Below are 24,764 nucleotides of genomic sequence, written 5' to 3'. Positions count from 1 at the left end.
GTACATACGTCAGATAATTAACAATCAGTTCTTTCACTTGTCAGTTCTGCATGCTGAGATAGTAAATGGGACCTGACGGTGAAATAATAAACACGAGAGAGAGAACAATGATCAGGCTCCTCCTGGACTGCAACTTATTTCATCTTTGATGTTCTGTTTATGTCGAGATTGTTCAAATGGTTCTAGTTAGCATATAATAGTGGTGACATTAGTATTTCTAATTTAATGCCAATAAGCTAAAGTTTGCATGCTAACATTGCAGAATTAAGAAGTGGCATGCTAGTATGTTGATGTTAGCATTTAGCTCCAAGCCTAGGCAGCACAGAGCTGTTAGCAGGACTATGGACTTCATCTTGTGTTTAATGTCCTTAAAGCCAAAAGCAAAGTTTGAACCCATTAGTCAATCTTAAAATAAATAATAATAAATACAATTTGTATTTTGAGAAGTGGAAAGAAGCTACAATGATATCAATTTGAACAAGTGAAATAAACAGATGTACTTCGACCATTCTACCATACTGTCATGAAATTATAGAAAGTAAAAAAAAAAGAAAAGAAAGAAAAACAGCATTTAGCCCTCCATTTTTGGCAAACAAGAATATTGTCACACAGTTTTCTTTTGCATATATATATATATATATACTGTATATACAGACACACACATACATACATATATACACACACACACATGTTGGGCGTAAGATAATTGATGGGTGTGTATCGCAGAGTAAAATGTTTACTTCACAAGATAAAAGGGAAGAGGAGACTGGCTCATCTTTGACCCGAGCATTGTCTAATGGTGCTGCTGCCTCTGTACACACTGGTTATTTAAAGTCTTTCCCTAGAAAGAATCAAATTCGTATTCTAATGTTCACTGGGTCTCCCTGAGGTCAGAATTTGCTGCACCTTTGACAACAAAGTAGTGGAATTAAAATATGCAATCAGACACCTCACCTCTTTTTTAAATATTCATTCATACCTGATCTTACACCTCTGATTTGTATAGACTCAACAGCTTTCATCACTCAAGCAGAGCACATTTTTCTGCAGAAGAACTCTGTGTCACAGTCCTCTGCCTCTGTGTATCTGTAGTACATTTATAAGTAAAGCCATGCTTATTCATCTGATCCAAAGAACAGGATGTTTCCAGGCCTGTGTAGTCAAGAGGAAGAGGTTCATGTGAGTGTGACTATGTGCAGAGTCTGTACAGAGAGAGAGGGAGAGGGAGGCAGCGCGGGGGGGGGGGGGGGGGGGGGCAGAGAGAGAGAGAGAGAGCGACAGAGAGAGAGGGTGGGGTGGGCTTTCCTCTTCAGCCTACAGGAGCACAAAGGACAATCTAACACTTCCTCTGGGGTTGTTGCCAAGACTGCCAACTTGGCACTCTTTCTACTTCTGTACTTCACCATTTCTGTCTGTTAATCTCTGTCTCTGTCCCTCCCCCAAATATGAATAGAAATCCTCACAGAAGTCGACACAAGTACTCCTCTCTCTCTCTCTGTTTATGTTATTCAAAGCATAATCATAGTGAGCACTTCAAGGACGTTCACATAGACAAAAGTGTTATCACTGTGGAATCCCATGAACACTGCGTGTGTGTTATCATATGGGAGTTGATTCGTTTACAGGGGAAGGAAGCTGTTTGGGTGTTTTGAATTTTTGGTGGACCAGGTTCCTTAAAGGAACTGCTGCTTACCGTCATCAGCCCCCCCACAAGGTCATTAGTATGGGGGTCTTCATCCTTGGTGCCTAACTGCGGGGAGTAGAGCTCAGTGGTCCTTAGGATCTCCAGTACCCGATCCAAGGCCTCTGCCACAGGCATAGGACTGCTTTCCTGCGCTGCATTGATGATGTTTATTACCTGGATGACATAAAACGTAAAGTCATGTTATGATTATGGCTACTAATAATAATATCATTAACAACAACAATTGCAATCAATATTGTTTGAATATTTGGAATGATAAAAAACATCAATGTTTATTTTTTTATTATTTATTTTAAAAAACAAACAACAATTTGACATTTCTTATTTCAAAAGATACATATCTCGGGGATGAAAAAAGGCAAAGCCGGTTCTGACAACACAAATTAAGGCCAAGTAAAGAAAAGTCAAGTAAGATCATGTTAATCTTCATGAATTTTTTGTTTCTCCTAAAGCCCTGCCTGTATGAGGTGTGAACATTTTTCAGGGACTTCAAGGCTGCAAAATGAAGTGACCTTTGTTTGGTCTGTTATACGGTATGTAAGGATTCATCCTGAGAAACACTCAATTCCAGATAAAAGAGGTTGAATTTGGATGCTGGTTTTGCTTAGTAGGGAGACACAGCATCACACTATCTGTAGAAGCTGTTGTCAAAACCACAGAAGTCCTGGCTTTAATTCTGACTTTTGACATTTTGTTGACTGCTGTCCCTTGGCTGACTATATCTTCTGTCTCTCTTTAGCTGTCATTTTAAAATAAAGGCCAAAATAAAGTCATCTTAGCACTTATATTAGACCCAGTTAATTTGGCTTAGCATAAAACAAGTAACACACACACACACACACACACACACACACACACACACACACACACACACACACACACACACACACACACACACACACACACACACACACACACACACACACACACACACACACACACACACACACACACACACACACACACACACACACACACACACACACACAGGGTTTTATTTTGCAGAGGATGATGCCTTCAGGGACTGACTACACAGTCAAATGATACAGCAGTGGAACTGCTGTGTGTCATATGACCCATCCCTGGGGACTTTCTGTGTTCCTGACGATCCGGGCTGCAAACTACACAAACCACAGAAACAGCAGGTCATTCTGCTTCAACATGCTTTCCTGTGTTGGGCATGAAATTTGCCTGGCCTCTAGCCTCTAGCCTCGCAGCAGTTTCAAAGCCAATGTCTTTGGTCATGAGATACCACACTTCAGTACAAATGCTAATCATATGATGGGTGCTCGGAGCAGTGATAGGGAGGGAGATGAACCCACCTTGGTGATGGGAGCTTCTATAGTCATGGAGTGGATGCGAGCCATTGAGGAGTGCCTTCGCTGTGAGCTCCCTGTCAGAAAAGAAATAGCCCAACACATCTCAATATAAGTCAAAAACAAATTCAATCATGTATTTTTTCACGTCCGTTCTGATAAATGTGTTTGGGTGTGCCAGTTGACACTTAATGCAACAGAAAACTGGGAAGGGTTCATAAGTAGACAAGATACGCCCAGAGTTTCCATCCTCTATCTCCCTTCACTCTCACCATCGCTCCCCCGAGATGTTGTAGACCTGACGTCCAGAGAGCCTTTCCTCCGGTCTTTGTGCTTACTGGATTGGATGTCTGGAGAGAAGAAAACACCTTACTTGAACATGCACAGACAAATGCGTAGATCAAGATAAGTGAAAAGGCTGTTGATTACAAATTATAGGACTTGAAAATCCCAGTTTTGACAACACCAGACACTCTGGAAGGCCAGAGAGAAGAGATAGAAAATATTTGTATCAACCCTTCAGTTTTACCATAACAATTAAAGTAGAGCCTCTTATCAGAACACTGATGAGACACAGGTGAACAAGTTAGTGTGAAATATACTGTGCTGTAAGAACATGCAAAGCTTCAACAAATTAAGATTCAAATGTTACTTCTATTCAGTGAAACAGGAGAGATATGCTCCCTGCCTTGTTCATCTGACAGCTGTGTGGTTGCTGCATGTTTGTAATCACTTGCAGCTATAAAATGTCTTTACTGCTGAAACCTGCACTTACATTGTGACCGAATAATTAGTTTCTTAATGCACACACAATAATGTACCTCAGATCCTCAAACAACGTGTCGTATCACAAGTGACACTGCCCAACAGAAAACTCGCATCACTATTACTGACACTTCCAGAAGAGGGAACCTAAACCCGTCACCTCTGCGTGACTCCACAGTATTTTGAGGGGTGAAGCAAAATAAATCACCTGTAGTGTTACTCAAACACAAAGTTAACTTCAACTTCAGAGATGTCTTGCACCTACAGTTGGCAGTTTTATAGAGTGGGGAGAATTTCAGGGTGGATCTTACCTGTCTGAGACTCTGCCTGCACACGCTCACTGGATTTATCACTCTGCAAGGACAGATGACAGAAGAATATTGATACATGCACATCGGTAAGCTCCTCTCATTTATTACTAATCCACCAAACTGGACACATAGCTTACCTTATTATTATCATTTAAAGGCCAGTTGATAGACACATAGTGTCTGGTTTTTCTGTGAATGAAAGAATCCAAGTGAAGCAGGACAAATTAAAGAAATATAATCATTATGAATTAATGTACTACCCTGTATATGTATTACGCTTCAAGAAATGTTATTCACATTGAGTAAATCTGCAGGACCCAAATGAACTTACCCTCCCTGTCCAATTACAGGTGTGATCTTCACATTTTGCTGAATGCTGTCTCCATTCTTTTTTTTGGCATAATAAATCCCCTGCCACTCCTGGAACATTACAAACCAAAACAAAGCCAGAAATTAAAGATGCACAAATATACACAACATATTTAGGATGTATTTATTCTTAATAACTGGCGACATTAACAAATTTGAAATGTCCAGAAAGTTGATGGATGGAAGGTGGTGTGATGCATGGGGTCAGAGTATTTCAGCGGAGGTGAGCTTGCTTTAATGGGCCGAGGGAGAGCTCCTGGAGTCTGCTGTGCTTGTTTCATGTCCCCCCACCTACAGTCTGCTGTGGCAGCTTAAAAAGAGCCTTCCTGCTGTTCGCCTGTCTGAGACTGACCTTCTCTCTCTGTGTAGTGAGATTACAGCACAGCCATCAACTGCTGTTCTTGTGCACATGAAACAGAGCTGCTGGATGGCCAGTGGTGCATACTTACAGCACACATGGATGCATGTGCACGCATGCATGCACAGACACAAAGGTAGGAGTGGAAATCTACAGTAACTGCAAGTGTGTTGGGATTGCAATGCAATACTGTTACATGTCAAAACTATTTATGTAAGATCATTAACAAACACTACTGAAACTGTTGTATAGTGTTTGAATAAATGTATATTACCTTTCCTTTCCGAATGCAGGAGTTTATTGTTTCAAGGAGATCAGGCTTATTCTTCTCACTTTTAGGCACTTCTATTATTTCCTTCCCTATTAGCTCGCCTTGTTGGTAGCCCATAATAGACTCGTATGCGGGGTTCACGTACTGTGAAAGAGAAGCAAAAAGAGAGTTTAGGCTTGGTCTAATCTGGTGCTCTACTGATTATAAAATCCACTATCAGTACATTCACAAATAAGACAAAAAGCTCTCACAACATATAAACCTTGTCAAGCAAAATAAGTCCTATTTATAAAAAAGAAACGTTTGCTTCACAGGCTTCAAAGTTCTTCAACGCTGACAAAAGGAGCCATTCAGATAGAAACCGCAACTATCACTTCTGAGATCTTAGATCATAAGACATAAACAGACAGTGAATAGGAGAGGAGAAAATGGAAAAAAGAGAAGCAGAGTGAGGACAAGGAGAAGTAGAGAACCATGAACTACTACTCAAAATAAAGCATAAATATGTGGATTTAAGTTGATTTAAACCCCACCTGAATGACTTGATCTTCAGAAGTGATCTCAATGGCCTCTTGGCTTTGTTCTAGAGCTGTGAAGATAGCATTCCCTGCCCTTGAAGGGAAACAACAGAAACAGGACAAATGTTACATAAAAAACAATCAGAGTACATTCATTTAGATAATACATTCATAATTTTTAAAGCGTAACTAATCTAAAATGTGCCTTCAACATTGAAAACTTACCTCAGTTTGAACTGCGCCCGCACCTCTCCATGCTCCAACTGTAGCAGCTCATTATAGCAGGCCATCATATTGGCATTCTCCACATATCTCTGAGGGTCAGAGGTCAAAAGAAGGCCACATGGATCAATCACAAACAACAAAATCCAATTGTCATGTCAAAGATTGCATCAGAGGTAATGCTATAAGCAACAGCGACGCAGGAAACTCGTGCACATGTCACCAGAGCAAACAAGACGGATTTACAATACAACAATTTACAAAAACATAGGCAGCAGAACACACCAACAAATATTCATACACGTCTCTCACCCTATTAAAGCCGGCATTGATGAGGGGCATCACAGAGGCCTCCTCTCTGTCTGGCCTTAAGAAGAGAGCACATGTTAGCACCAAAACATCACTATGACAAATGCTTGTTTAGAGAACAACAGAGGTTTGCTTTATCTGAAAGGCTGTAGGCCAAAGACCTCCATTGAATCACACTTTTTTAATTATGACAACACCCTTGATCATAAGCTTCTTGGAAATACAGCGAGGCTAAGGGTGGAAAGGCAGGGAGGGGGGGGGGGGGGGGGGGGTCAGAGAGTTGTACATACCTCTTCACAACGGCGACTATCACAGTGTTTTCTGAAGAGTTGACCGCTCTAATTGACCTAAATGTTAACAGAGAGAGTCTTTTTAGCCAGTGAGCAGGCTGGTGGAAAAGCCCATGGCATCAAATCAATTTATTTTTCAGTTTTTCACGCTCCGATTCTCCCCGGCAGGCAGAGCCCAGTCGTGGAGCTCTGCGAGCAGGACTAGGCCTCTGAAAGAATGCAGTGTACAGGGCCACTCATCCGCCTGTGGTTTTCCCCAGCCAGTGGTCATAAAAGGCCCTTTAGTTCCCCTCTGGAGCCTGTGCGTGTACACTGAACATATGGATTGGTCAAAATGAATAGGGTTAACATACACGCTGGGCCGGGCAAATGAATGTTTGTAAATGTGTTTTTGGTTTGGGCAGAGGCTAAAGATAGAGGGTGGTATGGGCAGGCACCGCTCATTTCTCACTGACATGACTCCACGTCACAGGGCAGCAGGGGAGGCAAGTTAGTGAGCCCAACGTTAGCTGGCCATTTACTTTCCACACAAAGTCATCGTCAACTTGTAATCAAATGCACAGTAAGCCAGAAAAAAAAAAGAGGGATTGTATTGTTCCTGACAAGATCATCTGGTCTGGATTATGTCATACGCCTGAGTCAACAGTTACCAACACGGTTCAAATTTCATTCACTTGTAACAACTACAACAGTAAAACCCAACGCATAGCACTTTAACCCAAAGGCCGCACATGGAGATTCTGGATACCTAAACTAATATGTCAACTAATGTATTATATCTGATTTAAATATAAACAGTCTAAATAATAAATCAGCTGTGGAGAGCGAGTGTGATCTAGTTCCAAAGCTAGCACAGCGGTCCTACTAGTTCAAGGTTGTCTTTTAGTTACCTTACAGAGAGGAAAAAATGACGAAAATATTTTGTTAGTAGTGGACAAATGGAAAAGGCCAAAGATTGGAATTGTTAAAAATCTTCAGTGAACTCTTTTTTTTTTTTTTTTTAAATAATGGTAAATTAAAAGGATAAAATTATTAATTAAATGGATAGAACAAGTTAACATTGGCGGTTAAAGTGTTGAGATTGTTAAAGAGCATTGAGATGGCGAGATAAAAATAATTGGGTAGGTTCAAAATAGTTTTTAAAAGTGCTTTATAAAAGGTTAAAATATGAAACTCAAGCCATTAAAAATAGTGAGTGATGGCTAAATGGTTGAAATAGTATTAAAATGACAGAATAAATATTTAAGATAGCAAATTAATGGAACAGTAGGAACAGCTTTAAAACATAACATATACGGAGGACATTGCTCAAATATATGTATTAATGTTGGAGCAGTTCACATTGGACAAAGAGTTAGAATAACTTGATTTATGTTTGAGAAGCAGTTTGCAAACAGAACCAAACTGACCTACTAACTGAAAACTGAAAATGAACTCAAACAAAACAATACCCATCTGAACAAATTACAGTCTTAAAAAGCATCCAGTCTATACACTTGGATCATTAAAGATGTCAAACACAAAATAAGGTAAGACTACAAAAATGATGATGGTAGAAATGTCCTACCGGCATAGTGCTTCAGCGTCAAAGTGTCTGGAATGTCTGTGGTCAATGATGACGAGGTCATGATGCTTCTCCAAGAAGCATTCAAGAGCCGACTCGGGTGTTCGTGCCAAGCTGCACCTGAAGTTGGCCTTCTCACATGCCCAGCAGAAGCCATTACTCTGACTGTCCTCTTTGGCAAAAACTAAAAGTACCTGCAAAATGAGAGAGATGACTGAGTACATATGTCCAACAGGTACATTTTTCTTTTCATGTGACTAGTTGCAAGGTCATAGGCTACTATATTACAAAAAAAGTTGTTTTTGCAGACAGAGCTAACACATAGACTTTACTCTTCAAAAGGGAATGATGTCTAAAAGGTGATACAAAGATTGGATGTAAACACTGGAAACAGGTAGGATAACAAGTGTGATCATTTTGACACATAAACAGATCAGATAAAAGCGCTATGTAAAAATGTTGTGAATATGGCTGAAAAAGGTCAAAGTGGTTGATCAGAGAGGTTGTCCTAAGTACAGACCTTACAAGCTTAACTTTAAAGTGAGCACATATTGGGGCTAAAGTGTAAGAGTTTAATTAAAAGATCAGAAAATAAATAAAACAAAACAACAACCACCAGTTTTAGAGCACATATTGGCAGCCTTGAATTGATTCATTTACCCAGAGTAAGATATTACTTTAATTTTTCTGAGAGAAAAACAAAGGAATAAACTAGATCCTAACATCAGAGAAAATAGACCAAACTTTTCATAAAATGGTGCTTATTGATCTCAACACAAGTTTAAAAAAGCTATCTGTCTCCATCCTGTACGATATGATTAGTACAATAAAAATTAGACGAGAGAGCTTCAGTAAAATGTGTTTCTGCTGCATCAGTGTATCATTCGCGCCTGTCCTTCTGATCAGCCTGCAGTGGGGGCTTGTCTGTGACCTCAGGCCTCCAGGGGACAGACAGGCCCTGATTGATCAGGCTCAGCTCGCACTCGGCTGCGTCACAAATTTTATTGTCCACTGCCGTGATCTATGACACAATTAGTCGAGGTGGCCTTGAGTGGCTGCGGCCCCTCCCACCCGTCTGCCAAGGCTGTGGCAGAAAGTGCTGCTGCTATCGTCAAACCGGCCATTGAGAGCCTGCTCTCTCTCTCTGCCAGCATACTTTCATATAACCCCTTACTTGCGTAAATACCGGACCTGAGATTTAGGCCTGCCTCCAAGAGCAGCGCTGCACTAAGAGTAGATTCATGAGTCACCCTCTCAAACAGACGTCATCTCCCACTGTTGGCATGGAGCAGAATGAACGTAAAGAAGGGAAAGTTTGTTCTGCAGTTTTCACTTTGCATCACACCTGTAAAATGAGTTAAGGCACAAAGACCTGACTTTGTAGAGAAAACTGGAACTTCTGTTCTCTGCACAATGAAAGGACAGAGGGCTGGCTGTGTTGACACTTGTCCTTTTGATTCATTCTGACGTTCGGTGTGGCTTTATTTAAGTACCAAAGGCCTAAAGAGAGAGAAACTTACGCCTGAGAGAGGCGTTACTAATGCAAGCCATAGTCCACTCATGAACATTTTCCCTACAAGCGGCAATAAGTGTCCAAGTCATAAATACATCAATGCTGAATCCTGCAGCTATGTTTGGTACGCACAGGGAATTAGATCAGAATTCCACATTGGGATGTTGTTAGAAAAGTCAACATTCCCGTCGAGGTGGAGGAACAGGGAAATATAGGCTGAGATAAGGGTTTTTTTTTCAGAAGCCTCGGCAAAGAGCAGTGAAGCTAGGCTCAGTGAGCACCCAGTCAAAACAGTGAGCAAGTGAGCACACACTTTTTTTTTTGCTCCAAGGGAACACATGGAAAGGCAGAGAATGTGGCAGAAAGACAGCAAGAGGGGATGGGGGATTTCTCAGGAGGGGCAGCAGCATTTTTTGGCAGTGTCTGATTGCTCTGTCTAGAAAACATCATTGTTGAAAACAGAGAAGGCCCGGCCCGATCCTGTGAACGGCGAGAAAAGAGGGAGGAGTAGAATGGAGGAGGGCATGACAGGATCAGCTGTGAGTGACAAAAACAGGAAGGGGATATCTCTCTACCTCATTTTCCTCCTGTGCTCACACTGGAGCTCGTCGGATAATAAAAAGCTGAATTACAGGACGTCTGATGATTTGCTTTTCTTTTAGTCTCACTGACTTGTTCATCATGTGAGGCTATGTTTGGCAGAATAAACATTTGTCCTGTGTAACCTAGTAAGATGTTCTTTTTTCAAACACTTTGTCGATTTGGCCCCTCGGTGTAAACATTAATAACACTCAGCTATGCCAAATGATTACGTTCATATTTATTAAAACGCTTAGTAAACTTTTTTAAGTCATGCATGATTTTAAACATTTATCAGGAGTTTTTATACAGCCTGACGCATATTAGATTTGACTGTTAATAATTCTCAACAAAACTCGCTTTCTAATGAAAGGAGCTGTGAAAAATCGTCTCATTGGAAGCAGCTGAAGCTGTCAAAAATGTAGCATATCTGTCTCAAAAACAGAGCTCGACTGGTATGGGATTTTTTGGGCCAATGCTGATAACAATCTTACCGATATATCGGCCAATAGCTTTCATTGATTTATGTTCGATCTCTCGAGCTAGATCGATATAGACATATATTTATTGTGTTTGTCCCTCAAATGTAATTATCCTTGTGAAAAGGATAAACATTACAACGAAGACAAGCTGGTCACTCAAATGGAAGTAACGGTGCATGTACGTACGTCACTGCTTGATAATGCTTGTTGTAATCCACAAAGCACACTCTGCTGGAGACTCTGCTAGTGTAATAAAATTATGCTCAAATGAAATGCTGTTGGACTGGTGAGTGAATCTAGCAATATCTGCACATAATATCAGTCACTAGATACGCTAATTTCACCATCCTATTAATCAGTCTGGCTCTACTAAAAAAATGACTTAATCTATCATCAGTTTTAAGCTCCTATATGCAGCTTTAAACAATATCAAAAGCAAATTTAAAAAAAATCTAAATCGTAAAATGTTTTAATCAACAAAATTGTCAGTTTCACGATGATTTCTAATCAGCATCAATGTCCCCATCTCAATTAGTCAGCAGGCTATTCTGCCTTCAATTCTATCCAATGGAAGGAGACAGAGAAGCACTGTCCATTTGTATACAGTCGATGATGGAAACAGATTCAAGCACATCGCCATCAATGATTTGGATGCTCAGCATTATCTTACAATACCTGAAGTGGGTCTTTAAATAACTTCATTGGTCCAAATTGCACCTCGGTTAATGTGTTCTGAAAGACAAGAAGAAGACGAGAGTTAGAAAAATACATCTGACATGTGTCTTACTTACATGTGAAATCCCTTCAGTCAAGTCTTCTTTTCCCCAATAAGATACATTCAAAGCTGGAAAGAACATTACACAAGTTTATATGATAAGCAAATGCATACATGGATACATGATGGCAAAGAAAATCAGTTAAAATAAAATTAAAATAACATCCTGCATCAAAAACACATCAAAATCCACATGCCCCTCAAAAAAAGGCATCAGTGAGACAAATATGATTGTTAAACAGAATCAACTTTGATTAGACAGCCGCAGCCCATTTACCCACACTTAACTTCATGACAATATTTCAAAGCCAGAGAAATAACTCATGTGAACAATAACAGCTGTATTTCAAAAATATCTGATTCTGTTTTGGTACCACCATCTTCCAATTCTCCATGTCAATATTCGCATGTGGGTCTCTTCTCTGTACCAGAAGGTTTATTGTATATTATTCTCCTCTTTTTTTCAATTATTTATACGGAAAGGAGGAAAGTAAGTCTGATTACTGGTTTGACGTCTTTATCTCAACTTGAATATTTAAAGAAATGATTCCCGATATTGAAACTGACAAAAATGCAATTTCTTTGAGAGATGATCAATGATTTAACATGATGATCATTAATGTTTATAACAATGACATTTTTATCTTTTAAGCTTTTAAACTTGCCATGTACAGGTAAACAGAAAAAAATCAATATAAAGAATATAACATACCATTATAACTGAATCACTTTTAGTCACAAAATACTTAATTTAACTATGAACCAGTGAAACATCTAAGTTAATAAACATTTGAGCATTATTTTTTTAACTATTAATTTCCCCAAAATTGAGCTTCCATATTTAATGAAGGTGACCTGATACAGAAATGACAGCATCCGATGTAAGAGTAGGCATCATTATGTTGCCATAAAAGGAACTATCTTAATCATAGTTTGTTGTCGGAGTTATTCATGAAACTACATCTGTGATTAAATTAAATAATTTGGTGTCAGTTCGACCTCAGAGAGACTGCCGAGGAACAAAAAGAAACACATAATTAAGATTTGAGAGGAGAGGTGCAGCCAGGCATCGAAGAAGTAGAAAAAAAATGAAAATCATAAAAAAATCAAGTTAAATTCCACAGAGACAGAATTTCAACTCATTACACTTTCCCTTCATGAGCTTACTCTTTTCTGTCTGCAAATAATTTCGCTTCCTTCCTACTAAATGGAACCCAGCTCAGGGGTTAGTATCCATAGCAACCAAGCCCCTTGCGGACCGCCATCCCTCTAGAATTCCTCTTCTCCGTAAACAATCCACACATGTGAGGGAGAATACAGAGAGGAATTTCAGAGCATGCCGGGCGGCAGTAAATCACTTCTTGCTAAATTGTAAGCCTTTTGAAAGCTCCATGAAACAACAAAGGGGGGAAAAAAGCTGATTAGCCCTCGGTTGTAGCCAAATTGACGTCATCATGACACTGGGCCGTTTGTTGTAGCTGCTCCAAAAACAGGGAGTATGGCATTGGGATAGGAGCTAGCTCACACTCTGTGATCATCTGATCTTTTACAGACACGAGGACCTGGTCGCATGACACGCTCATGTGCACTGGAGAGACAGTATGCATGTGTTAGTGTGGGTTTCTGATAGAATAGGGTCTAACATATAGAAATACCACAAACCCATGATTTTCTGAAAGGGTATGAGTAAACAAGGTCTAGTTTTTCCTCTTGTCCGATTTGAATCAATTGACTCTAATTCTGCTCAAATAAACAACCTTGGGATGACTTTGGGTGCGCAAAAATAATCTAAAGAGTGTTCAGTCATTTAATTCAGCAAAGCAGCTCTACTGTATAAATGGAGGGATCCATGATCATATTTCAGTTCAACGTAAACATATAAAAGCTACATTTAGACAACATACTTCTTTGCCTGTTGTGAGGACAGTATGTGACTTCCGGTCCTTAAGTGGACACTCGATGAACTGCAGGATTTTGCACTTCTGCATTGGCTTCATTTTTCAAGAACAAAGGTTACCGCTTGGCTATAACTCAGAGGTAGTTACTGCATATGAATTGTAACAAACAATTCTCAGACTCAGAATGATATCTACCTGTAATGTTATGTAAAAAAAAAAAGCAGTAGCTGCTATGTAACAACAGCTAATGAGTTATGTTTTACTTTGAAATAAAGCTTCCGCTCAGATATTCACTTTTGATTGTCTTTCAGTTGGGTTTTCATTAAGCAGAGGTGTAAGAGCTGAATGTTTGTTTGTTATCCCCCGAAATTACACACCTTACATCCTAGAATAACACATTTTTTAAAGCTATTATTGTGTATTGAGTATAACCAAATTTAAGCTTTTCACCCTCAACATGATCCTCGGAAAAATAATCTCCCAAGTATTCGGTGAATGACGAATCGGCCTGTGGAAGAGTTGTTACTTATAGGGAGCTGGACCACAATCTGCAACTAGCTGAGGCAAGGTGAGAGTAGCATGTAGCGCCTTCATCCAAGTAGACTTCCCTCACAACCCAACACTGATACAACCAATGCAACTGTAGCTGAGGTTGTGTAACTCAAACAGCCAGCCACACACGCAGACATACACATACATAGTTGAACCTGTCTGCCAGCATCTTTGGGCAACACACTCCTCCAGTACAGTACACGCACACACAACTGTGTACACACTGCAATGAATCACTCGGCCATGCATTTGCATCCCACAATCACCATGCTGGCACTGAACCAGAGGCAAACAAAGCAGGGGAAGTGAGTGAGCATGTAGGCCAGAGAGGCGACGAGTGCGTACGTCTACGTAATCCAAAGTCCCGCCCTCCTGATATATGCTGCCATTTTTGCACCAGTCACTCTGAGATCTCTCTGGGTCTTAGTTCCTCTCTCGTCTTTCTCTGCACCGTCAACTTGTTATTCAGACAACTTTGTTGAGCAGCCGGAAAAAGTGGAGATGTAGTGGTACCAGGTGCCAACATTTTTAAAACAGGTTTGAGTTCAACGCAATACATAATTTTTCTTGACTCATCATTCCTGTCATCAAACACATTTATACATTTTCTGGCGAATTACTCCTCAAAGACTCCCTGGTCCCTGGCTGTGTTTGGACTCTTGACATGATAACCCAAACTGGAAAACAGAATATATGAAGGATGTTTTTTGTCCACATTAGCATCAGCTGTGCCAAATAGGCTAGCAAACATTATGTTCAACAGTTCCTTATTACTTTTTTGGTAATTTGACTCAGAAAAACGAAATTAGGAAACGTGCACTTTGTACAGAGGAAATTTCAAAAGAATTAAAAGACAGTAAGGGGAAAAAATTGAGACAAAATACTGAATTCAAATTCAAAATAATTATCAAATGAATGCAAAGGATTGCATTGACCAGATAATCTGGAGTCAGATACTTGATTGAAAAGCTTGAACAGGTCTGGGAAACAATTGAGATGATCTCAGACGTCATGCTTCAGCAGGGCGTTTTGCTTCCATATTGTTTAAAGTAAGACAGTGGAAACTACCCAGCCAGCGAGGAGGGAGTGTAAATGTCAGCTATTTGGTTCAAGCCACACCTTCTTCGACAACATGTTCTAAAACATTGCACAATATTTCAAAGGCTAATTTTTCATAGAGTAGAATTACTGTACTCGCAATACAATTTTGAAGTTGTTTTTTAAAGATCAACTGGTAACCATTACTTGCATTTTAATGATACATTGACATTGAGTTTGCGTTTGCATTTGTTCTGAGTATTTTTACAAGTTGGGAAGTCAAGCATTATGTGACCTTAGAAATAAGAGCATGATACTCGTCGCGTTACAAGGACACACACAGTTTATCAATTAAACTCTGGTATCAAGTAGAAATCTGTGTGGAGACTATAAAAAGGTGTCATCATGGCATCCCCCACTAAACTTTTCAGACTAACATCTTCCAAACGTGTCATGTCATGGGATATCACACTTTTCTCTCCTTGTTCAGGATGATCTGACAACATCAGAACTGCTGGGTGTCTCCAGTCCCCTTGAGCTGCATTCAGGACAGTGTCCTGCTACTGCAATACACCTAATGTATTTACATAGCGGAGTTTGCCTCTGACCCTATATCCTGCTCCCAATGTATCCGGCCCTATAGATGTCCTCCTCCTCCTGCTCTCCTCCAACCCACCAACTTTTCAGACACACACACACACACACACACACACACACACACACACACACACACACACACACACACACACACACACACACACACACACACACACACACACACACACACACACACACACACACACACACACACACACACACACACACACACACACACACACACACACACACACACACACACACACACACACACACACACACACACACACACACACACACACACACACACACACACACTACACTAAACGCACTGGAAGAGTGGCTTTCCACTAAAGTGAAAAACAGGAAATTAGATGACATTGTTCGGTGCGCCGACGTCAGCAGTGAGAGATAGAAAGAGTAAACAACTTCCTCCACCCCAGAGCTGGGACCAGGATGCAGGGATCTTGGGATGCCTGCCATGCTCGTGCTTCTGAAGAAAACGTGCATGGCTGCCCAGTTTGCTAACAATCTCCAGATCCCCCCTGGCTTACATGTTCTCTCTCCCTCCCACTCTCTGGATAACTCTTAAAATTTCTCCACATGTGGTTATAGGTGGGCTGTTGTATGCACAGCTAATAACTTATCACATATATCTTCATTGAAAGGTTTAAAAATAGTGGTGGGGTGTCTTGTGTGCATTTGTCTACCTGTATTTGTTTATGTGTTGTTGTCTAAAAGTGTGAACCAAAATGAGAGGAATCAATGTTCTTCATTAGGTCTGATTAAGGAGCAGCTCCAGCTACAGGTGTGGACGTACACTTTGTACCAGACAGACGGACGAACAGACAGACAGACAAGACAGACAGACAGGAACACAGACAGACATCAACTCTCACACACACCCTGAGCTAAGTGTTGGTCTAAAGGGCAGTGAGTGACACATCAGCCTCACAGCATGCTGAGACACACAGATAGTAGTGCTAGCTTCTCACGCTGTGTGCGTGCGTTAGCTCAAAGAGAAATATTCACTTTCATGTGGCCACTCACATTGACTGCCCAGTATATCTGCACTGAAGCCATCGGTAATAAGCTTTCAAACCTTCGCCCAGATCACCGTCTCATCAACCAACTAAACAAATCAACTAATTCTTGTTACTTGAAAGCAAAGGTCTGTTTATGTTTCATGTAAAAAAAAAAAATTAAAAAAAAACTACTTACTTGAGATAGTCTAAATGTTAGATTAAATATAATCCCTCATACTTCATAGAATAAGTAAACCATAAAAAACTTAAATACAAAATATACCTTAAACATTAGACAGATAAATCACATCTGATATTTAGAGTCTGAATTTTCAATGCAAATGTAAAATGCCACCAACTGTAGGTTAACATATATTCAAGAACCAGCTTAGTTTTGAACAATACTTTTTTAGTTCTGGGGAGGCACCCCTTTGGACACGTCCCTGCCTATTACTGCAGACACACACATTGCCGGTAGTTACCACCCAGACTCAGAAGTTAGAATACTAATACGACTTCCAAAGTTACTCACACTCCTTTTCCTTCAATGTCATCCCTTTTTCTTCCTCAAACTATTTTTTGATTGCATGCACAAATGGCTGGATGTAGTGTTTGTAGGAGCAGAGGCTTATGTGGAGAAACACTCCAGACCTGGTTACGTGTTAAGTTTGCTGTGAAAATGTTTTTCTCACATTAATATCCCCGTCTTTCCCAATGCAAAGCAAATGATCCACCCATGTCTCTCTTTAAAACATTTCAATATTTAACTGAGCATTAGAATTACATCAACATATGAAGACAATGGGTCAATACTGTATATCAAAAAATGTAATAATTTGCTTTAATTACGCTGCATTGCTTTTACACTGTAGATAGAAGTATGACTCCTGGGTAAAATCAAAACCGCCTAAATGAAAATGAAATTGTGATCTGATGGGTGAATGTAACTTCAGTTCATTCGTAAAATAAATAAATCACCACAACCGTCCACATGTTTTATCCATGTTGACCGAGCTCTCAGTCAGCCAAGCAAAAGACTTCAGTTGAGTCACTGGCATGGCTGCAGGAAACTAGGCCACCGTGGAACCGTTTGTTCCAGAACATCCTCACTTTCTCTGAATTTCTATCTCCTGCCTCCCTCTGCCTCACTGCTGTTTCTGTCTGGTGGGACACACCACAAAAGGAAAGAACATCCCTTGGAACAAAAACTACAAAATCCTGTAAATATCCATGTCAATTTAAAAAAAAAAAAAAAATGTAAAACAAGATTTATCTTTAATCATTTACAACCCCCCCCCCCCCCCCCAGCAGTTTCTTGATTTCATGTGCATCACATGCAATGTCACAAGATTTACACATAACAACATTTTCTGCTCATATCTTCTATGATGATTGTTCAACTACAAACACGTGGCAGGACAGAACACCACTACGTTATCTGTTATATTACTTGAATAATCTTCATTGATCTTCTTTACCTGTCCTGCATCAATGTTTGAATAGTTACACTTGTTTACTTGTAAGTAAATGATCTCATCAATGAACATCTCAACTCAACTCAACTCAACTTTATTTATAAAGCGCTTTTAAACAGCCATGGCTGTGACAAAGTGCTGTACATACATGAGCACAAACATAAAACATAAGTAAAACACTAACAGGGTTAAAACAATAAAAACAATAAAACACTAAAACAAGAACAGAGTCTCATGCTGGGTTAAAAGCCAACATATAAATTCTCATGCCATTCAAGAGTAGCCAGATCACAAACAGCAAATACAGCCGTATATTAAAGCAAATGAACAAAATCTTGACAGTTAAATCAAATCAGGGAAAGATCAGACTGGACCTGAAATCCCTGATGACAAAGTACATGAATCCACTGAGGTACCATGTGCTCTGTGAGTGTCCCTAGCTGTAGGTAGTCCACTATTTAAAAATCAATAATAGCCAAATGAAGACTACATATTTAATGATTGCTTTATTCTTTTTTAGCTGTGTAAAGTTGGAAAGGAGGGCTCCACCCACACTAAACAGACACACAACAACAATCTGCAGTTCTTTTGTCAAATGTCAACTTCATATTGTATCAACCGCTGACAACACGGACAAGGTCATGACATCACTTTTAATGCAAAGACCAACAGATGACCACTTGGACAAAGTTATGTGTGATGTCATAAATGTGTGTCCTCATTGTTCTACCATCTCAAGCCCTCACTGACTCACACTCCCTCGCACTGCACGCATGACGTCTTTTCAGTCCGCGAGGGTAGGCTTTAGGGTGGAGATTATGATTGGGCCTTCGTCCCATTTCAGAGAATCAAGAAACCAGGATTATTTATATCTTGCTATATTCATATCACAGAGCAGAGACTGAAATCACAGGTCTGAGAAAACAACACAATCATACACAATTCAACGGGACAGACACAGTAAGCTTTAAAGTCCTTTCCTTGTTCTGAATATGTTGAACATAAGCTTGTGATGCAGACTTCCTCGACATTCTGCTCCAAAAAATGGTGAACTCGCACGCAAGAGTGCAGATATACACATTCGTTGTTTTGCAAGCAACGCTTCCAGAGTACGCCCTGACCTTTATTCTGTCCGCAGTGACATCTCTCCTACCTCACCAGATAGTACGGAAATTCAAGCATACAGGAATGCACGCGCGCTCGCGCACACACAAAGAGGGAAGACACCGTGGAACTCACAGGAGACCGAAGTTGCCCTGGAATTCAGTCCCATATGCCCTCAAATGACGTACGTGGTTTAAAAATACAGAGTTTGCAGAAAAAGGATAGGTTACTTCATCCTTGGTGACATGTCCCTGTTTCTCAGTGGTTGTAAGCATGGCCTCAGATGTCACAAGAAAAAAACATACAATGTTAATTTCTGCCCCTAGTTCAATGTCTGTTTTCTAAGGTTCAGTTAAGAAAAACAAATATACCATGAATATCCCTCAGAATGAAATGACAGACAGACAGACAGACAGACAGACAGACAGACAGACAGACAGACAGACAGACAGACAGACAGACAGACAGACAGACAGACAGACAGACATTTCCTCAGCTTGTGATGCTACACGCATACAGGAGGCCTGGCAGTGGAGCTGTACCTACAGCCAGGCCGAGTGACGAGGGTAAGAGACTGCTCAGAGCGCTCACACACACCGACCTTCAGGGATATAAGCAGACGAGCAGGAGATGCATTCATTAACCATGGAGGGAAAAAGCCTACATACTGCTGTTGGCTATATGACTGAATATTAGCCTTGTCCTTTTATTCATCTGCCTTGGCTGTATTCATCCAAATGTGTCTTATTTCCCCTCTAACTCTAACCTGTATGAAGACTGTCCAGAGTGTGTCCAAAGTCAGTCATGTCTACTCGATACTCTCCTCCCCACATACTGTATTCTGCCTCTTGTCAGCTGTCCAATAACATGCAAAAAGGCCAACACATAATCCAGAATAAAAGAAGCAACAACAGCAGCCATACATCACCAATCATGCTGAAATGCTGATGTTGCCATTTCTACAATCAATACATTCCCAATTACTTAACAGCATGAAGTTATCCTCTCGTTTGTCAAGAAAAAAGAAAACAATGGATCCTACATCTCCCATGATGCAATAGCCTTCTCCCGGAGACTTTCTTGTCACTACCACAGCTCCACTTTGTAAAGCAGGATTTCTTTTACAGCATTAAAGTAACAATCTAGAAGATTCTAATTTAATTCTCCTCTGTGGCACCTTTAGCGGTAAGCGGTAATTTGTGTGTTTGTGTGTTTTTGGACCTCGGCCATATTAAAGGTTTACTGCAATGATAGCCGAGACCGGAAAAAAGTTCCTCCTATAGACGAAATGGGGATCAAGAGGGTGTGTTGGGTTATCGCTGGTCAGCTTCGAAGGAAGACAAACCTCTGCTCTGAGACAGAAAATGATTTTGTGATATCACAATGACCTCCTAATTCAAAACACTGAGAATGAAAGGGCAAGACCACAATCCCTGTTTTGTTACCTAATTGTTGGCAATGGGTATGACTTTATATAACTGTAAATAAATGAACCCTGCTGCTGACTTCAAATGACTATCATCCAACCTTGTCACAGCGGCAGAAATAAATCGATTTTGACAGGCTTTGTCGTTCATGATGTAAAACATAGTGTGTAAATTAGATGCTGAGGCTTAAAGAAAATAGTGTGTACAATAAATCCTCTATATTCACCACTGGTGTGTAAATGAATTAAAGACAGTAGAAAGATCCTCGAGGAAGGCGAGCACTTTCTCCAGTGCTCACCTTCAAGGTATTTCTGTCCTTATCCAGATTACCCTGAAATCCTCGTAAGACCTGGACAATCCTAAGCCATCCAGGGCTCTGGGGCAGCCCTGTACTTTAACCTCCCCCTTCTCCTCCTTTGCTTCCAGCAGCCTCCTTCACCACCACTGGACTGTTTCACTTTGCCGTACGATATCTTAATAAAACAGAAGATTTTCTTCAACATAAACACATGATTGAATACGTAGAAGCCTGTGCGTAGATTTTTAATTTCCCTGCTGCCATCATTAGCTGTACATTGTCATGCTACTTTCTAACTGTTTGTCTATTGTCATTTGCTGATACAAGGCAAGGTCAGAGGCCAATAAAGCAATAGGACAAGCTAAATGAGATTGGCAAATCTAAGTGGGACGCTGCCCAGTCCAGTGACTCTACAGTGTACTGTAATCTTACCGGGAACCTTTCCATTGCAGTCAGCCACTCCTCCCTCACGGTGCAGCCAAATACATGACAACAAGACAAGCAGAGGGGGAAACAGGGACACAAGCTACACAAGAAAACCGTCTAGCCTCAATAAGAGATCATTACTCGACAGAGAATTTGCTGCCAGAGCCATACCAAACTGTACAATCTTAATTACCTCTGTGGCCCTTTGGCCTAAAGAGAGGATTAGAATTAGCAATACGCCAATGTCGGCCACACCATCCCTGCTCTATCTGCAGCCCTGCGTGGCTCCACCTCCATGCCGCAGCTAAGATGTTTTTGAAAATATCAGAAGCGTTTCCTCAAGGCTCTTCAGATCTGTAAGGGCATTAGATAATCACCAGTGGACTCCCCCTCCTCTTCACCTGCTAAAACAGGAGCACTGATGTCACCGTTACATGAGGGATCAGTGAGTGACACAAGCTGGAGCAACAGGCTTGGCACATAAACTGTCCTTGATTTCACAACACACACACAAGCACTGAATGAGGAATGGGGATTTGTTGACTAAATGCCAACACACACATATTCGTGAAAGCTGCTAAACAGACCAGATATGTTGTTGCAGTCTTTAAATATATATATCGTTAAGGCGAAAAAAATGTGTTATATTTTAAAAGGAAAATTAAAGCAGTCACAGCAGAATATAAGTTACACCAGTCCGACACTAACATTCAGTCAGAATTGTAGGGCAACTAAACACCCCACTGTGTAATCCACGTTTCATAATGAAAACAAGTGAAATAGCCTACTCCTGAACTTACCGCACTGGCTTGTTCTAATATGATTAGAATTTAACTAGTTGAAGACGAGAAGTTCATTTGGACCCCAGGAAGAAAAGCTGAGCTCTAATGAGGGTCCTAACATATAAACCAAGATTTAAAGGGATTGGGGGAGCCGGTAGCCTGGTGTTTGGCCCTAACCCTAACCCTTGGTGCGACATGTACAGAGGCTGTGTTTTGACTCTATCCACTTGTCCTGTTTCTACTGTACAATAGACGCAAAGGAAGCTCCCAAAAAGTTATTTAAAATATATATTTCAATTTTTTTTTCTTTAAAAAACCATTTCTGAAATTGCAGAGCAATATTCAAAACTTAAACACGCAATAAGATAAAACTGTTTTCAAAATACATTCTGAACATGTTTTGCTCAGAGGTCAATTCGGGAGTATTTAAAATGTCACCTCAAGTATTCAGTAAGACTTCATAAAGCCACTGCCGACTCTTCTGGTTCCACGGCTAACACGGTGACACATGCTTCAAACAGATGACGTGGGAGGAATGTACTCGGCAGGTGTGACAGGGACAATAAATGATAGTTGCTTTTAGACAGAGGCACAGGAATGCAAAACTATTGATTCATTGCTCGAACATAATGATGTCTTTCATTGTCTTTTATTGTTTCAATTGTTTGTATGACGTTCACATTTTTAATGTGGTAAGTGATCTCATAGTTTCCATCACAGTAAGTCAGTTATTGCTTTCCAAAGTGACGTCTGAGTTTGTTACTGCCCTTGTCACGCCACTTGTAAAGGCTGAATGCTATGATGTGAATGGTAACAGCAGAATACATTTATCAGGCCAGTGGAACATGGTAGAAGGGGAACAAGCCATTCTTAAATGTTATTCTTATCATTTATGTGTATACATACTGTACTTGGCCAACAAAGAGGTTTCTATTCTAAATCTGAAGTGCTGGAACTTTCGACCTCAAAAAAATAAAGACAGGACTTTGACTCAAGTAGCATCCTCTAAGTTTAGTAAATATAATAAAAGGTAAATCAATAAATTTGGAGTAATAAGCTGATTTTAAGCTTGCAACTCCTGAAAAGCAGAAGTCTTGATGTAAAAAAAAAGACAGAAAACCAAGATGGCAGACAAATTGTCTGACACTGTAATGACAGTAATATGCCTTTATATAAATGCAACCTTTAACTGAATACATTTACCGTATCAATTAAGGAGTGGAGCGTGCTGTACGAGCAGGTAAGACTAGCTTTTATACCAGGGGTGCCCAACCATTCTTTTGCATGTATTGTGGCTGGATTTTTTGCAGAAGATAACATCAAGGTTACAAAAACTCAGATTTTTTTTGTTCAAGAGGGGAAACTAATCAGACTAAGCCCAACTTGTAAGTTCAATTCTGGACTAAACTGTTGTACTGAAACCAAAATGCGGCCTTGCAACCACATACACCGCAGAAACAATGAGCACCATCTGTGCATTGCCCAGTATAAACTGTGAGGGATATATCAAGGGAGAGAGTACAGTATATCTTAAGAGCGAAAGGCAGGACACACTCCAGAGAGTTTTGCGTCATAGTTGGTCCATTAAAATGAGGTAGGAGACAAGCGTGGCTGGCTTAATGTGCTGTTCAGCATGTGAATGAGTAAGTTGCGCATTTACATCAGCCAATAAGCTGCAGGCCTGTTCACTTAGCTCTTGTGAGTATCTGGTCCTCTCTGTGCTTCTTTAGTGAAGGAAGCTAAGTTAAGTTAAAGCCTCCTGAGCCTCCTTTTATTTTAGCATATTTTCAGATAAACTGCCAAATTTTGCAGCAAAGACCCATCAGGTTTATAACGAGACCATTCATTACTAAATCTACTTTTATAAATCATGCCCCAGGATGACTATTTAAAAGCAAACTGGATATAACACAAATCTTTCTTCGGTTTATTCTGGCTACAAGAAGAGTGGTGTGAGGTAGCATCGAAATTGCCAAAGCACTCGACTGTTAGCATTGTTAGCATGCTGTGTCATACAGGCCAAAATCACCACATACGGCTCCTTTCTAGGGGAGATTAAGCACACGCTGTGACACTATGCCAAAGAGATGACTCTCATGTGAACTCTTCCTCTGGAGGAACAATGATGGTGTGTTCTGTACATGCCGTACTTTTCAAAAACACCCTCAAGTGTGGGACACAGACCTTTCATGAGCCTAAAGAGGGTATGCACATGACATCCCTGTATGATCCGAGGGTGCATTTCACATGCAAAAGAAAACATTAGTTAGATGCTATCAACCGAATAAATACATCTTGATGTTAGAGACAGCGAATAAAGACAAATAAATTACTGAAAATTTACAGACAAGTGGAAAACATGGTGCCAAACACTTACGAAGTACAAAATCCAAGTTAAATCACATGATAGTTTTTCTCGCAAAAGTCTAAGCAAGAATACATTGTGATCAAATACAAACAAATGTTCAATAAAATGGGATCCACTGCTTCAAAAAAGTGTTGTTTGTTTTGAGACTGTCCCATCTCTCTTTACACATCTTCTTTTTGTAATTCTATATTTTATTTACAATTTGTGTTTGTGTGTGTCGTCGTTTTGAATCTTGAGTTTCAGTCACGTTTCTGCACAACCGACTACCCTTTGGAAAATTACGAACTGACTGATTTCTTTGTTAACAGGTGACTTTACTTGCAATGCTCGAGAATTTTGCATTACAATTGCATTACACTTCAGTCTCCAGGAAAGTTATCCCTAAAAGTCTAAATGGACTGAGCAATAATCCACATTTGAAATATGG

General features: G+C 40.2%; 1 protein-coding gene across 1 annotated transcript in view; it reads right to left on the bottom strand.

The window, feature by feature from the left end:
- Window positions 1–24,764, bottom strand: part of pde8a (phosphodiesterase 8A) — a 40,678-nt gene that overhangs the window by 8,145 nt on the left and 7,769 nt on the right. The window contains exons 2-14 of the mRNA XM_079340402.1: window positions 11,248–11,304; window positions 8,002–8,192; window positions 6,435–6,491; window positions 6,148–6,202; window positions 5,839–5,927; window positions 5,629–5,707; window positions 5,099–5,239; window positions 4,429–4,517; window positions 4,235–4,286; window positions 4,098–4,140; window positions 3,294–3,371; window positions 3,028–3,098; window positions 1,694–1,858 (exon numbers count right to left, since the gene is read on the bottom strand). Coding sequence (XP_079196528.1) covers window positions 1,694–1,858; window positions 3,028–3,098; window positions 3,294–3,371; window positions 4,098–4,140; window positions 4,235–4,286; window positions 4,429–4,517; window positions 5,099–5,239; window positions 5,629–5,707; window positions 5,839–5,927; window positions 6,148–6,202; window positions 6,435–6,491; window positions 8,002–8,192; window positions 11,248–11,304 — 1,167 coding nt within the window. The remainder of the gene's footprint in view (window positions 1–1,693; window positions 1,859–3,027; window positions 3,099–3,293; window positions 3,372–4,097; window positions 4,141–4,234; window positions 4,287–4,428; window positions 4,518–5,098; window positions 5,240–5,628; window positions 5,708–5,838; window positions 5,928–6,147; window positions 6,203–6,434; window positions 6,492–8,001; window positions 8,193–11,247; window positions 11,305–24,764) is intronic.

This window comes from Symphodus melops (assembly GCF_947650265.1).
Source record: "Symphodus melops genome assembly, chromosome: 3".
Taxonomy (NCBI): Eukaryota; Metazoa; Chordata; class Actinopteri; order Labriformes; family Labridae; genus Symphodus; species Symphodus melops.
This window is presented reverse-complemented; position numbering and strand designations above follow the sequence as displayed.